Raw genomic sequence first — 17,414 nt, forward strand, 5'->3', positions numbered from 1 at the left:
AACAATATTTCCTGCTTACAGGAGCAGCACAATACTAGTCAGATTTTGCACATTTGAATCATTATGCCATATGCAGGCAAACTTCAATTTTACCTCAATAATGCTCATTTTCTTCTATGTATATTGAGATCTTTAATGTAGAGATATCTTGCAAGGCAACATACTGTTGCCTGCATTTCACCAAATGAAAGGTACATGCCGGAGCGCCTCAAAGTAAGTATAGTGGCTGCTGCCTCTCTCATTCTTGCAAGACAGGAATACAGGTAGTCCTCATTTAGCAACTGACGCATTTAGTGACCATTCAGTTACAACAATGATGAAAAAGTAACTTTGTGATCAGTCCTTGCATTTACGACCTTTGCAGCTCTGTAAAGCAAAGGAAAGCTGAAGTAAGATCACATGCACAGTCTTGGTTTCACTTAGCAACTGCTTCATTTAATGACCAAGTTGCCAGTCCCAATTGTGATCAATAAACAAAGACTACCTGTACAGAGAACGCAGTTGCTGTCCTAATATACTTGTTCTGGCCAGTGTACCCTGCTGCTTCTGCATCTGCTGAATTGGATGTTTCTGCCCATCCCTCTGGTGAAGTGGAAAAAAGAAAAGCTGCTTTTTGTAGCAGCATTTAATCTAGTTAGAATGTAAGATTATATTTTTCTATCTTGTAAAAAAACAGGCATTCAACAGATGTAGCAGAATTTAAACTTAATCTGAAAAGCCATTACTAGGAAGGGAAAACAGACAGGCAATTTTGCACACTTGTGTGCAAAGGCTCTTCCACCTTCTGTTTGCCACAGAGTATCTCTGAACTTGCAGTTGACTTTGGGTTGCTCCTGAATACTCACCTTGGGTCATGGGGGTGGGAAAGGAATGCTGGTTAGGTGTTAGTTGCAGCTGCTCTTGATGCAAAGCTGACTACATTGCTACAAATCTCCTTAGGTCTAAAAATATCATGACCTCTTAGAGGCTAAGTGGAACAGATGGGAGAAGATCTAAAGTTAAAGGATTTTTTTCTCTTCTTTCCCTGCTTCTCATGTGTTGTCAGGTGGAATGCAAAACATGAAGCCTCTCTTTTAAATATGTAGTTTGAATATCCTTTACCAACCTATTCTGCAGGTTCATAAATACTTCTTCCAGGAGCTGTTGAAAAGGGATGCAGGAAGCTTTGCCCTCTGGGGAGAGACAGCTGCAGTAGTGAGGCAGATTGCATTACCACTTCCAGGAATAATATTACATACCTGATTTTCAAGGAATTGTATTATTTATTGTTCACAGATCCAAGGTATTCCCTATTTAGATACTGATTCATCATGACTCACTGCAGTATCCCAGTAGGTAAATAATCTAAGCACAAAGGGGAAGGGTCAAATACTTCTCATCAGACACCTAACCTTTTGTGTTTGGTGAATATGGGGGAATTATGGGAAAGGATGAAGTCCAGTTTTTAATACATGCTTTAGATGCATAAAGTGCACCTCTAGTTAAAAGGATCAGATAGAAGGCAATGGGAAAGATCTCAGCTTGAAAAGCCAATACTGGTTAAAGTAAACTAGTATTATACTAGATGAATCTGTGGTTTGATTCTGGATAAAAACAGCTTCATATGTTTAAACCTTCATTTGTTTTTCTTCTTCATTTGTGGAAAGTTGAAAGATCAACGTCTGAAACATGATTTCAGTAAATATTTTAAAAATCAAATTGCCCTGTCTTGGACATTCTTACAATTTTGCTTATCTGAAGAGTTTGCAGGCATCTGAGGAATGTTAATAAGTGGAAGTTGAGATTATGAGTATTTTATTATCATCAGTTTTGAGAAAATATGAGTTTTTAATTACAGGAATTGCTTCCAAACATCTATTTGTGCCATGGTTCTACTCATATATTCTGTGTGTTGGCTAAAGTGATATAACAAACCAGTTAGGCTGGTTAGATTCTTAGTAATTTGAATCTTAGTGTACTTCTACAGCTGACTAGTAATGGGGGTTGCTGTGGCAAGGGGAAAATCTTTTCAGCACACTGCTGAATTCAACACATATCTGATCCCAATGAAGCTTTTAAGCAGCTTTTAGAAATACAAGTATTCATCTGAATGAAGACTAAGGGAATGTTCACCAGAATCTAACATGTACTAATTTGGGCAGGGGGGGTTGCCTGATGTAACTTGGAAGGCCATGCTATCCTGCTGCCTCACTCCATTTCTTTTGGTTGGAAGTTGGTAGATTCTCATGCCTTTCAGAAATGTTACTGTGCAGTCCTACTCATTTTTACTTGAAAATACATCATGTAACTTTCTACTGGTCTTACCTTCAAGTAAATATGCAGATGAGTATTTTCAGTGGAAGTCACCAAACCTGAATATCTCTTTCCTAGATGGAGGCTGTGCTCATAAAAATGTTTAGGGATTGAGCAGTGAGGTTTAATGTTATTTCTCTAACCACAGAGTAGAAATGCATGGATCTACACTTTTTATACATGTGGTCTTTTCTGTCCACTATTTCATTTGAACAAGAAGTGAAGTGTATATAGGTTAGCCTGGAATTCACTCAGACTTCATCTTTTTTTTTTTTAGAAGTGCCTAACTGCCAGTCGGCATATGCTACAGGAGGGGGATACTTTCCCAACAACCATGATGGTAAGCAGCCACGTTGATATATATATATATATATATATATATATATATATATATATATATATTTATTCATCCATGTATCTATTTATTTATTTATTAAATTTGTATGCCACCCAGTTAAGTCACAAAGCACAACTAAGAGTAATATAGATAATAGAATGCTACATAATTATACAGACAGTAAGAGAATAGGACATGTTGCTCACCTCTATTAATGCATTGTTACTGGAGGACAAATCCTGTTAATCTTTTAAGGCTTACTCTGAGTAGAGATGTATATATGATTATGCTTTCAGTGAAGAAAACTGTTCCTGGTCTTAGGGAGATAGAAGCATTGTTTGAATTAATAAATAAATGATATTTATCGGTCCCTGTAATTGGAATCAATTCCTGGTAATTTAAAAATTATTAGAAACAGCACACAGCAAATATCTAAAAACATAACATTCTAATTTAGATTTTTTTGGGGGGGAGGGAGATGCCATGTAAAAGAAACAGCTGCAATTAAGAAAATGAAGTAATCTGTTTTCCTCCTGCAGCATTCCCCACACCAGGACATATCTCTTATGTTGAGTTTATTAACAAATAATGAAAATGTAGGATAGGAAATTTAGAAATAAATAAATAGAGAAAAAGAGATGATGGGTGTGGAGAGAAAAAGAGTGTTGTATAACTACTCATGACTGGATCAGAAATACAGGAAATATATAGAAGTTACTCCACAGAAACAGAAATCTGCACATAGCTTTAGAGTGATTCAGTCTTAGCAATTTAGATATTTGGCAAGTCTTAGTACAATTTGAGCACTTCAAAGATTGGTTCTTTTTAGAGCAGCTTAATTGAAATCACAGGTTTGGGTCAGATTCATTCAATTAGTATGAACAGATTTCGGGGAATGTTAAGCCATAAATATATTTTACAACACTAGTGGGCTCTGCTGAATTGGACTGTGTGGTTTGTTCCTACCAGTCTAAATAGCAGACTGGGGACTGGCAGAGTCTGTGCAGGTGATACACTGCATTCAAAGCACTGCAACCCAAAAGCACTGCAAGCTTGTTTGATCTGGGAGTACTGTGGCTTTCCTCCACTTGCACTTTGCCATCACTGTGTGAATCCCGCCAAGTGCAAACCAACTCTCTGGACAGACTTTCAGAGATGCAAAAATAGAAGCTGGCATATTTGCGAATAAATTCAAGGCCTTACCTTTCAGTTTTTAGTGAACAGCTGAATATTGTTGTTGCCAAAAGCAAAGCAATGATGTGTATCAAACTATTCTGAATGGAAGAGCTTACTCTGTGTGTGTGTGTGTGTGTGTGTGAGAGAGAGAGAGAGAGAGAGAGAGCAGAGAATTTGCAGGACCTATTGAGTATGTCTTCTCTTTTCCTAGGGTTCTCCTATGAGAAAGATGCCCAGTTGTACTTCGATGACACCTGTGTTGTACCAGAAAGGATGGAAGGTAAAGAGACTCCATATGGTGGCGATCAGTAGCTGTAGTGAAAAATTAGAATGGATATTATTATTATTAGTATTATTTATTCAAATTTGTTATAGCTGCCCAAAACCAACAGACTCTATTAGCTAGTAAGCATCCCATTTGTTTTAAAAGTGTTTTTGTATGTCAAATGTACATGGGTACATTCGCTGAAAGGGACAGGGCCTCGGTGTTAAAGCTTTTTCTATTAATTTGATAATGCACCACACAGAAAAAGTGCTGCTAACCAGCTGCATAAAGTTTTCCATATTCAACTGGTAAGTAACACACATCTCCCCATTATAGAATATGCAGAAAAGAAAAGCACTGCCAGTCAGATTTGCAGCCATTCATTTAGCTTTCTGTAGAAACATTGAAACTGTTTTGAGGAAACTACCTGAATCTTCAGGAGCAAATGGTGGAGATGTTAGAATGTTAGTTCTAATTGATGTGTGTTATTGCAAACAGGTAAAGTGAAGCAAGAACCCACCGTATATCGGGAAGGGCCTCCTTATCAGAGACGAGGATCCCTCCAATTGTGGCAGTTTCTTGTCACACTCCTGGATGACCCAGCCAATGCTCATTTCATTGCTTGGACTGGAAGGGGCATGGAATTCAAGCTGATTGAGCCAGAAGAGGTAAAAACAAACAAAAAACATCAAAGAAAGTCTCTGCGTTGCCATTCTGGTTGTACCCATCACAGGTCAAACATCAGAGGTTGCCCAAGTTGAATCCCTGCCAAGGACTTTGTAGGGTCTTTTACCAGTTCTGTTGTATTCCCAACATTTCTGGGGAAGGCTGCCATATTTGATTGAAGCATAAAAAGTAATTAGATAAGGAGACAGTTTCTACATCTTTTACCCTTTGGGGAAGGGTATAAAATTTATGGTTTCTTTTACACATTATAACAACAAAGAACTTTTGTTCGTTTTTATCCGAGATCTATCTATCTCAGAATGTTTTGTTTACTGTTGAACAGTAGTACACCTCAGTAAGACTGATCCTGCATAAGTAGATCTATCTCCTCTGTAACTATTAGCTCAGATGTACTCTTTGGTTGCAAATGGCCAGTCTCATTATGAATAGCATCCAGAGCTCCAGTAGCAGGAAGAGGAGTTGCAAATAAAGCCGTTTCTTTACCTATGTGAATCTACTTATTAAGTCCAGAATATCTTAAGTCAGATGCAGAGCAGATGGTGCAAGGCCAGTTTCCACATCTTTCGCTGAATGTGTTGAGCGCAAAATCTCTTGATTTGGTTATTGCGGTGTCCTGAATATTTGCCAATAGCAACTCCCTGTTTTAATGGGCTCAATTATCTTTCAGTTTTTAGACTATCTTGTCTCACCACTATGATTATGTAATTCAACAGACAAAAATTTCATTTGAACTAGACAAAATGTATCTTGCACATGGCACTATTTCTGGAATATACCTGCAATCTCTGTACAATGTGTTTTTAATACCAAATGGCAACACAATTAGATTTTGAGTCTGCTTGTTTCAAGAGTACAATTCTGTTCAGTTCACTGCCCCCTGCTCGCTTCTTAAAATAAGACTTTAATTGAGGATACAGTGTTGAAGAAGTGGGGCTTCACCAGCAGGGAAGCATATTTCAACAAATTTATTTGATTATTTGCAGTGTTCCATATTCTTATTTGTTCCAGCAGGAGGGAACCAGGAACCAGCAAGAAGGATGAATCTTGCTGCTGCAGAGGAGAAAGAAGTGACCCCTGTCCCAATCCAGTTTTGAGTCTATGTAGCCAGCACATATGTAGAGCCAAAAACAAAATCACCATTTCTGAATTAGAAAGAATAGCTAGAAGTTCAGAGAATTGACTGTACACCTTGTTGACTGCTCAGATTATGAGACAGAGGTAGAATATGCCTCTCCCCCTCCCCCACTTCCCAGGGTGGAAGCTTACATAGATTTTCCTTGATTTTTTGCTACTTTTAAAAGAGATAACACAAAGTCAGAAACACTGCCCCATCAGGCAACACTAGGTCCTGGAACAAGCAGATCTTTTGCTAGTAAGGTCAGCCAAAATGCATAAGTTAACTGATTTTTGCCTTATTTTCACCTGTGTTCCTTTTTCTTTAACTATTTGTTTCTAGATTGTGTGGCATAGGTTCAATGGCAAAGAAGTTAATGCTGACAGACTTGTCTCCTTGTAGCCAAAGGAGAGAAACTTGAAATGCTAGGAAAGGAAACCACAGGCATCTAATAACGCAGCTATTTTCCATAGAATTTGTGTTTCCTTTTGACCCCAGGACAGAAGCAAAGTTACTCATCAAAATTAATGGAGAAATCCAGTACAAAACAAACATCTGCAACACATCAGAGCATGAGGCTTCTTTGTGGAAATGAGCACTGTTTACATCAGGAGGGATATTTTTAAATGCCTAGAAAGTTTTATATATACAGTATATATAAACTTTTCATAAAATAAAACCCAAGGGAAATACAGCTGTAAATCCTCTTTGCTGGTATCTTTGTTTAAGTGAAGAACATTCATTTGTATCCTATCTTGGTAAAAAAAAAAATTTTTTTCCATCAGTTTCAGTGGCAGCATTCATTTACATCCCAAGTGATATTTTAAAATAGCTTCACCTCCTGAGTCCAAAAACTGAGGTAGTTCACTCTGGTCTTCTGCTTGAAGCTTCTACCTTTGGAGCAAAAGTTTAGTTTGTTCCAGGGTTGAAACACTGAATCTCCATTGATTAGGACAGGTCCAGCTTGAGAGTTCAGAGGTATTTCGCCAAACTGTTGTTTTATTCTACACTCTTATCAACTGGATTCTTTTCTACTGGTGGAACCTGCTCTATTATCCTTAGCAGACTTTCACAGCCATCTTGCTTCCTCGCCCATCCTGTAAACTGAGTTATTCTAGAGCAAATAGAAAAAGCAGCCAGAGCACCCAAGATCCAGTTTTAGAATTGTTTGATGGACCCAAAGCTGTTCTCTACACCAGGATGCCTGCTGCAGACATTACTTGGGTTGATATACTGCACGAATCCTTTTCTTTCTTTTTATACAGATTTTATGTGACCTTTTTAAAAAAATTATCCTCAATTTTTGCTGTCTGTTTCAACTTCTGGTGAGGATTCATAGTGAGCTAGACGTCCCTGTTTGAACAGGATGGCGTCTATGGCAGAGATCGCGGCTGGATGCAGGATCCGGACCGGCGAAGTCTCTCTGGAGCAAGGAGAGAGTGTGAGATAACCCATGTGTACTCTATACAGCCACTCCTTGTGAGTAGATCACATGAACAGAAGTTTTTGTGATCAGCTTCTGAATTTAGCGGCTGGGAGTCAGGGATTCCATCTTAGCTCACAGTCGTAACACAACCTTTTTTATAGACAAAAAGCTCAACTGAGCCTCGTCTCTTAATCACTTCTGGAATTATACTGTTTTTGAAATATTAAGAACTTTCAGAATGGCAAGTTTTTATTGCATTCACTGGGCAAGTTTCCTTTTCTTTTACAAAAGAAGTTTAACATATGACTTTAAGGATTTAGAAAAATAATAATTTTGGAGGGAATAAACAGGAAAAGGAGGTTCAAAGTGATGATTTTGGAAAGTTAAAAATGGACTAAGGATCTAGATGGTTTTGAAATGAGAATTTGTAGTTAAATATAAAAATCCTTCCCATGGGAAATTGTGATTGTTTTGGTTTGCTGGAAAGATAACATGATAATAAGGGACTTTGAATGTTGGACCCTAGAGGGAACCTGGGGAAACTAAAAATTACTTAAAGGAGAAGAGCACTCAGATTAGACATGTTAATACAAAATGGAATAAAATATTTTAATAGCAGATCCTTTTATGGAGATTTGGTACTCAGGGACTGAGAAATTAATTAACAGCATAGATATATAGTGGGCAAACACTGTTACAGAAGAACAAATTATACCGGATAAAATTGAAATTGATTTGAATGTGGATTTAAATATGACAAGTTAAAAGAATCATATGCAAAAAGATGACACACTGTATATACAAATGAAACCGATTGATGTCTTGATATTTGAGAAGGCCATACAAGTATTAATTCAGAAGAGTGATTTGGATAATCTTTTTTTACTGGATTTACAGAAGCGATCTATTAAAGCCTTGAAGGATTTGCTGAGAGGAGACAAAGAGAAGATGAAAAGAAATCAAGCTCAAGGACATTATTTTAAGGGATTAAAACCTAAGATGGTTAAAAGCGCAGGGAAGGAATACAGAGTTGACTTATTTGATCAAGGTTAAAATAGTTATGTAGTTATTTCTGGTAGCCCTTAATGGACTTTTGCTGACTAGGATGATGAGGCTTTCAGATTTTGTTAATAGTTAAGAGATGAGTTATGGGAAGAATAATGCATTTGTTGCATCTTAAGAGATGGTGATAATTTACTAAAATTGTACTTGTCATGATAAATGGGGAAGTTACTACTTTATTCTTTTTTTTTTCTATTTTTCTTTTTACTTCTTTTTTTTTTTCTGCACTATTTTTATTTTTATGTTTTTTGTAGTTTGCATTAGTTTTTACTTTTCCAACTGTAATCTTAATTTTTTTTTTTTTTTTTTTTTGCTGTTTGTTTCTAATTCACTCTTGGAGGAAGCTTTGTTTAAAAGCAATTGAAATCTGTGTGAGTTTTTTTTAAGAGGACAATATGTAAGGGCCTACCATAAGTCCATTTTTTGTTTTTTCTCAGCCCAAGCCCCTCCTCCTCTGCCAGCCTCAGGCAGAGTTTGTTGAATTTCCAAAACAGCCAGTTAGCAGGTACAAAGCATGTTCTTCTTTTCTCATAACCAGAGGTGCAATCAATTTATCCTTAAAAATAAATGCCAGTAAACTTAATAAAAGTAGTATGAATAACAGTTATATTCTATTGTCACAATATGTTATGTTGTCACAATAAGATCTCATAAAGAAGAATAGTTATTTTATAACTTACAATGAACATGTCAAGATAGAAAACATTGAGTTAAAAAAATTCCTATACATTTTTAATAATATATTGCAAGACATAACTAGAGAAATACTAAGATTTGCCATCTTTTATGGGTTTAAAATTGCTCAGGTCCCATCAGTAAAAATGAAATACTTGCTTAATGTTCTGAATGTATGTTGATTGAATGCTAGTCAATTCATCCATTTTAGATATTACTTTTTTCACAGGAAATGTATCAGTGGAAAAAGAGAAAATTACTGTCTACTTGTTAATCAATAACAGTGATCAAAAATAATTGCTGCCAGCTATTTAGATTGCAATGGATGTTTGCCCTCTGCAGAATTCTGCATATTTGCACTAATTGCAAACTAAGATTATATTAGTGCTGTTGTTAGGGATACTCTTAATTTGTTTTTGCTAGTTTCAATAACTGAATCTGAATTTCCTTTACAAAATATCCAGTACCTATGGAATATTGCCAGGGATTAGCCAATAGCAGGGGGGGCGGGGTTCCTGCTGACAAGTTCTGTTTCTCATGAATAGCAAAAATCCCCAGCAAATTAAAGTCATTTTCCATTTGATGCAGAACACCAACGTATATTTATGTTGCGGTAGACTAAAAAACTAATAAAAATTTGTGTACATACTAAATTTTAGATGTTGATGATTCTAGAAAAACATTGCAATATATTTATTTTTGAAGTTTTATTTTCAGTGTACTATTTTTTGAACTGTTCATTAATATATTCTCATAGATTATAAATTATTTTACGACATACAATTGTGCCTATTTTTGTTACTGCAGACACTGTCTTTCTAGCCTTTATGGGTGGGGGGAGTTGTAGTTCCATTTCTATTGGTTTACCCTTTTCCTCTCCCCTTCCTCTCTCTTTTTATTTTCTAATTAAGCTGCAATACAGTTTTCACTGTTGCTGCATGTTTTGCCCCATTGTCACCCTGTAATAACGCTGGGTTTTGTAAATAAATCCTTTACATTACTGAAAAGGATTTGGTAGAGTGTTAGCTTGTGCCAAATAATGCTGAGGAGAAAGCTGTTGAGCCAGACTAATAATTGAAACCAGCTGCACAGGCATGCTGGCTAATGATCCTCAAAATACAGTACACTCCATGTGACAATAATAGATTCCCTCTTTTTTTTTCCAAACTATTTGGCAGCCCCTTCCCTTCAAAGGTCTTTTGACAGTCTCTTGTTTCCCTCCCTCTTTCTATATTACAAAAAGGACCCCTTAGATCTTAAAACACTTAATTCATGAACCTATATGCACCCTGGCAGTTTGCTTTGGTGAGAAGGCCAAGGAGCCACCAATGGATAGGAGCAACTCCATTTCAGGACCATGTTCCCTCTGTACAAGGCCAAAGATTTTACATTTGACATCTCTCTTCTTCTGGTTCTGCTGAAAACAAATATAAGCAGTCTCTTCGAGAAGCACAGAAGATTTTTTGCTTCCAGACACCCAATGATAACCCAATGGAATTTCCGAAAGAGAAGGGCTTTGATGGAGTCAGTGATCATCCATCCTACACAGCACAGTAGCACCACATGGATAGTGTTTGAGTTGTCGCTTGTTCTGGGGAAGAAATGGTGGACTGAAGACAGCTCCATGAAAAGCAGAGCTGACAACTGCAGTGGAATGAAGAGCTGGCAAGTAGACCAGTGTTCAATAATTCCTCTCCAGACAAGGAGAGGACTTGAGATCGCCTATCAGTGCTCCAGGCAGTTGCTTCTCATGAGGAGAGCTCTGGGAGATAAGGAATAGCCATCTTGCTCAAATTGCGGTCAGCATCTTTGAAAGAACACTAAGTTCACACACTTCCGTTTCTAATCACTTTTGGAAATTGTTTGTTAACTGCTTTTCAGCTACTAGGAACCTTTGGATTGACAGGTTTTATAGCACCGGGTGAGTTTCCTTCAAGTTTTAAATACAAGTTTAAGAACTTAATTTTTTTTTTTTTAATAAACAGCAAAAAGGTGATTAAAACTTAGATTTTAGAAACGAATGGACTAAGGGTCTAGATAAATTTGCAATAAGATTTTGGAATGAATTATAAAAAATCCTTCCCGTGGGAAAATGCTTTTGTTTTAAATTAGTTAAAAAAAATAGTAAGACTGAGAATGATTTGAAAGTGGATTTAAAAATGACAGGCTACAAGAATGACATGGGAAAAGATGTTACACTGGACATACAAAAGAAATCAGCAGATGTCTTAATAATTAAAAGGGTTATACAAATAACAAACCAGGAAAGTGACCTGGACAATTTTCCTACATTGGATTTACAAAAGAGGCTTGTTAAAGCTTTGAAGATATGTAAAAGGAAGGAATATAAAGTTGGTTTATTTGATCAAGATTAAAATAGATATGTTGTTATCTCTGGCAACCCTTAATGGATTTTTGCTGACAACAGGACTGAAATGATGAGGCTTTAAGGATTTGTTTATAGATAAGAGATGGGATATGGGAAGAAGAGATTATTTGTTGTATTTTAAGAGAATGTAATAAGTTACTAAAATTGTTTATACTTGTGATGAAGGGGGAAGTCATTTCTTTATATATTTCTTTTCTTTTTCTTTACTATATTCTTATTTTTTTCTTTCTTTTCTATTTTCTTTTCTGCATCTTCTATTTTTTTTTTATTCTTTTAGGTTTTTTTAGTTTGTATTTGTTGTTATTGTTGTAATTGTATTTTTTAATAAAATTAACTATAAAAGAGTGGACAGTGTTTGAGTTGTCCTCAGAGCCTGGGTGCTGGAACATGATTATGGCAGAATGACTACAGGGATGCTTGGATCTGTGTGCTAACAGTGTGGGCATGGCTCTTTTTCTGCTGGGGTCTGCATATGCAATGAGCCTTTGTCTAAACATGCAAAATTTAGCCAAGCCTACCTCAACCCTGGAAACTTTAGAGTTTAGTTTAAACCTCTAAGTTTAAAAGTAGCAGGTATATGTTTCTGTGTATCTATCCTACCTCTCCTTTGACACTGCAGTGCTAGTGAATTTACTAGCTGTAGCTGGCCCCTCAGGGTATGAATCAGCAATAGCAAAGTTTGGGATGGGGGCAGAGAAAGAGAAGTGTGAAATACAAACCAGCTCTCATTTCTAATGTCCTTTTTCTTGTGACTTTAATTCAAATGTTTCAATAGATAAGGAAGTGTATTGTGGGAGATAGATGAATTGCTATGTCAAGAACTGCAATGATGTAGGACACTCAATGAGTAAATTCTGCTTTCTCTGGTAATGATATATGTGTTTAATTCACTTGCATTTCCCTTCATCACTTTATCTTTGCTCTGATGGAGAAAGATAATCTGACCAGCACATCACATGAACATAGTTATCTATAGAGCTGTTAAGGCCACTGGAAACACTCTATGTATTTGGTTGAGATTGCTGTTCTAGGCTTTTGCAATGCCTCAGGTGAATGTAGGCTGCCTCGGTGCACTTAGTGCTTGGAAATCCTATTAATCTTCTCTGAGTGCCTGGCTGATTGTCCATTCCATAAATCCCCTGGGAAACAGCAGGTTGGTTGGCAACAGGCTTATGTCATCAGATCCTGCTCCCAAAGACCTGAAATGAGTAATCCCCTCTATATTACTGCTGCACAGTTGTATTAGAATTTAATCAGTGTTGTTGCAACCCATTAGGAGCACCTTGTTCTTCTATTAAGTTTCCCAGTCATGTCTTACTAGCTGTGGTTTCAGTTGCAGTCAATAAGGATGTCATGTTAATGGTTTTCTTGGTCAATATTCTATGACTTGGCCAAAGAAGTTGGGAGGGTTCGCAATGACTTTTCAGAAGCCGCAAGCAAGTTTCAAGGGAATGGGTGTGGTACTTTACATCTCTGAAATAAGCTGAGTTTACTTTAGCAATATATGTAGGTCTTTACCGCTTTGTGCTTTGTTGTAAAGGTGCACTGTTTAGCAATTCTAATCTTGTATGAATAATAGTTGGTAAAACAAATGATATAAAAGGGTACAGGACGGGTTACCTAATGAGTGGGTTGATACCTCCCCAAAAGGAGCCAATATTGAATGGTATGAAAGCCAAACCTTCCTCCCCGCCATCATGTTGGGAAATATATGTTTAGGATGGGGCCGGTGAATTAAGTGTATAACTTGGGAAAAAAATGAGCTGAAGACTATAGTATGGGCACTTGTGACAGGTTGTACAGTAAAGACTGATTTCTTTGCTATGAGAGATATAGTCCAGGTTTGAGTGAAGTGCCTATAAAATCCCATGTCCTGTATGACTTTCTCAGTCCATGACTGGGGGTGGGAGGTGATCACTCTTGTGCCAGATATTTTCTACAAACAGAACTGTTGTCTTCTCTCAAAATAATTTGGAATCCATTATGCTAGTACCATTGGCAGTCCTATTTGTTTCTGCCTAAAATGTGGTATTAAAGATCCAATTAGGGATGTGCATTGAGAGGATCAGAAGACAGGCTGGCCAAGAAGTCATACAGAAGTGTAGGTTGGGGGGGGGGGCAAGACAGCTTTGCATATTTTCCAACAAATACTTCCAGTTTTTGTCTTGGCTGAAAGCCAGACCACCAAAATGTTCTGGGTTGGGTTCTGTTGAACTACAGCCTGCAGAACTTGGTTCAGCAGAACTTTCAAGATACAACATGTTCATTTCAGGTTCTAAACAAAATACATTTTTCATTTGATACACATCCTTATGTCTAACCCATTTCAGTGATGTCCTCAGAACTGGCAAACGCTGAACAGCTTCATAGTTGCATTTTTCATCTTTTTAGGTAGCTCGTCGGTGGGGGATTCAGAAGAATCGACCAGCTATGAACTATGACAAGCTCAGCCGCTCTCTTCGTTATTACTATGAAAAAGGCATCATGCAAAAGGTAAGGGAGTCTTTTATCCAAACTACATGAGAACAGTGTGGTTACATAGAAATAGAAATAGTTTTTGGCATGAAGATGGCTTTTTTTTTTTAGGATTAGCCTCCCTCTTATTCTGTCTGCCTGACTGAAAGAATTCAGCCAGCATGCTGTTCCTTGGTATCTTTCCAAACAAGCAGCTTACATTTATTTGTGGGGAGGAGGTTAAGCAAGGCTGGTTACTTTGCATCTCAGCCATTCTTTCTCTGTATTATTCTAACGGAAACTTGCCTTTCTTTCTAGGTGGCTGGAGAGCGGTATGTCTACAAGTTTGTTTGTGATCCTGATGCCCTTTTTTCCATGGCCTTCCCTGACAATCAACGCCCATTCTTAAAAGCTGAACCAGACTGCCATGTGAACGAAGATGACACCTTACCTCTGACGCATTTTGAAGATAATTCTGCATACCTCCTTGACCTGGATCGATGCAGCAGCCTCCCATATGCTGAGGCCTTTGCTTACTGACTTGCTCAGCAACTGACATTGGAGACTTCAGCTCCAACAAATAAGGGCAAATTACTTTTATAAAGAATTTCTGTTCATAAAACTGCTCCTTGCAGATATTATCAGAAGAAGATAAATTACTTTGAGACCCTCTACCTTTGAAAACTGACTATAACATGGCTAATGAATAGGATATCCAGTTCTCGATTCCTCGGCTGCAGTCATGAAAAACATGAGGCAGGTGGTCGGGGGGGGGGAGGGCAAGGGGAAGGCCATGACTTCTGGGCCCTGTTGCTAGGAACATGTGTGATGTACATGTTTGCAGGACTCCAAGAGACTATGTATGATTAGCAAATTGTCAAGAAAAAATGCTATGTAACAATCACAATTTTTGTACTCCGCCTTGTATAAGGGAAAGGGCTCTGATTTGCAGAGAAAATGAGGAGCCAGTGCAGCGAAAGCCCTTTCAGAAGAGGTTGTGGCTTAGTGTGGAACAGCTGGCTTGACTGAGTTAGCTCAGCCACTTCCCCCCAGGTTCTCAGTGCAAAACTTTTCAATCTGAGGAAGCCTTTTCTTCTGGTTTGTTTTTTTTTTTCCTTACTTTTTGTTGTTATTACTGGTCTCAGAAAGGCAATCCAAAGGACAGCACTTAAGTACCCAAACCTTTTGAACCTAGCAGGCCACCCTCTCTGCTGAAAGGCTGCATGTGAATGGCTTACTTTTAGAGATGGGAAAGGGGCTGCCAAGGGTATGGGGCAACATTTGAATCCAGATGTTTGTTGGTTGGGCTTTGTTTCCCCTAATCAAAGGCAGTTTCACCTAAGGGCAGTGCTATTGCCTTCTTGCTTCTGGCAGCATTTATACTAAAGGTGCTGCAACTTGGGAGGAAGTAGTTGAAATGCATGCATTATAGTACCCTATGCAGCTTTGTTGTCTGCCTTTGCACTAGATGCTGCCCCAAAACTGTTTACACAGCTTGCTCTGCGTTCAGAATGTGTTCCTTCTCGACAGCAAATGAGAGTTGCTTGGCTTTTTCTCTGCTAGAGAACAGTATGTCTGCCATACAAGGCAGCTCTAGTCACTGAACTCCCCAAGATAGCAGTTTTGATCCTTCGGTAGCATTCACCTTGCTACTGCTTTTTTTTCCAATTGTTGCTGAGCTTGCAAGCAAGAGAGATGAAGCATGTGTACACAGATGTATCTTTTGCTTAAGTTGTGTTACACCCTTAGATATTTCTTAAAATCTCCAATGGGCATCAAATATTAAAACTTTTTTTGTAAAAAGTCAGAGAATGGGAGAAAGTCCACATTACTTAGTGTATGTGTGCATACATACATATATACGTACATACATGTGTATATTTATAAAACATCTCTGGATCCTTCAGAAATCCCCCTCTGCTCTTTCCTGTGAGCCTTGCTGGCATGCACCAGTAATGTGCTTGGCCTAAATATGCATCCGGGCTCCATGTTTCATTGTAAATGCTGTATAGGATTCCTTTTTCTGCATTGATAACTTGGGGGAATTTTGACTAACTTTTTTTTTAACTCTTTATAAACGACTCAGCAACTCTCCCCTGAATGTATCAGATGGCCTGTCACAAAGCACAGGGTGGCAGCAGCAAACTGCTGCCGTCCCCATTCTGCCCCAGGGCTGAACCAAACCAGTGGGATTAACTGTGTTATTTTTGTTTGTCAATTTCTTTAATTTGGTTTGGGAGTACATAGTACAAAAAGGGTTAATCTGAGGATTGATGTGAAATGATTATTGCCTGAGCAGGGCTTATATATCTCCTGCAAAGCTGCATTACGTTCTGTACTGTGTACAATAAAGGATTTTTGCTTTCTGTTCAGGCACTGCCAGCATTGTTTCTCATTCCTTTGTGTTTCAAGCACTGTCATGTAAAGATGGGCTGATCTTCTCCTTGAGCCCTCCAGAGTCTTGCTATCTCTGTTTGGGCTTCTTGACCATTTTTACTTGCACTACAGTCTGTCAAGCCAGCAAGTCATTTTTCCCTCATAATTGTGCGACTTTGCTGATTTAAGTGACTCCCAAGGACAGTCAATATCACTGTCACAGAACTTTGCAATCCTCCCAGAACACTCTTATCACATTGCATCTCATTCATCACTAACCCTCAGCATCTCCTATCTTATTTTACAGATTCCTTTCCATGTGTGCCAAAATACGTTATGATCAGAATATATTTTTAAAATTGTAATTATTTTATTCTTCCTCCAGAATTTGAGAATATAATGGTACTGTCCCTCACACCATTTATCGCTGTGACAATAGAGAGATAAAATATGGCTGAGTAATCACATCTAGCCCAGGGTCACCCAGTATGATTTGTGTAAAGTTAGGCTGCTGTGCAGACCGATGGCTGTAATGCAGCTGGACAAAATTATGTGTGCTGCAGTTGGATCTAGATGGGTTGGTAGTTAGGGAAATGATACATTAAGTCATCTAAAATTATTGCTATTCATTTTGTACCTAGTCCTGTTAACACCCTTTCCATTTCTTCCTGAGACTTTGTGTGCTGGTGGCTAATGAATAAGCAACACAAAACTCATTATTGTTGTGTTCAATATTTAACAGACGCTGCTGTCAGTAGGAAGGCTGCAGATGCTGCTTTTCAGTATCTGACTGCTTTTCATTGCTTTAAAATAAGAATGTTAACCTTTTTTTTAAACTGAACTATAAATGTATTGGGCTGATAAGCATTTACTAGTGTCCTGGCTTCAGTAGCAAATCACTTCTACTTTAAATAGGCTTGTACCTTCACAAATCTACTTATTGTTGCCTTCAGTCTCTAGGGAAGGATCTTACTATTGATTCTTCATAATAGTCATAAAGGAGGTTCTAAAAGCGGTCAAGGCCAGCTGTGTCCTGAATCTGGAAGTCAAAGCCCAAATTCCAAAAAAGTAAGAGAAGGTGACATGTTAGGTTCTTTCAAAGGCCCACACTGAAACAGAGGGCCCATTGCTACCTCCTGGCTCTGTTGCTTTCCCTCTTTT

At 37.9% G+C, this 17,414-nt stretch overlaps 1 protein-coding gene across 1 annotated transcript in view; it reads left to right on the forward strand.

The window, feature by feature from the left end:
- ETV5 (ETS variant transcription factor 5) overlaps positions 1-16,253 on the forward strand; it is a 48,164-nt gene extending 31,911 nt beyond the window's left edge. Inside the window, exons 9-13 of the mRNA XM_007420637.3 lie at positions 2,570-2,632; positions 4,017-4,085; positions 4,569-4,738; positions 13,815-13,916; positions 14,196-16,253. Coding sequence (XP_007420699.1) covers positions 2,570-2,632; positions 4,017-4,085; positions 4,569-4,738; positions 13,815-13,916; positions 14,196-14,417 — 626 coding nt within the window. The 3' untranslated portion in view covers positions 14,418-16,253. The remainder of the gene's footprint in view (positions 1-2,569; positions 2,633-4,016; positions 4,086-4,568; positions 4,739-13,814; positions 13,917-14,195) is intronic.
- Positions 16,254-17,414: the final 1,161 nt, after the last annotated feature.

This window comes from Python bivittatus, unplaced genomic scaffold (genome assembly GCF_059951505.1).
Source record: "Python bivittatus isolate LINGU-HERP-01145 unplaced genomic scaffold, Pbiv_v1 ctg000980_np1212, whole genome shotgun sequence".
NCBI lineage: Eukaryota > Metazoa > Chordata > Lepidosauria > Squamata > Pythonidae > Python > Python bivittatus.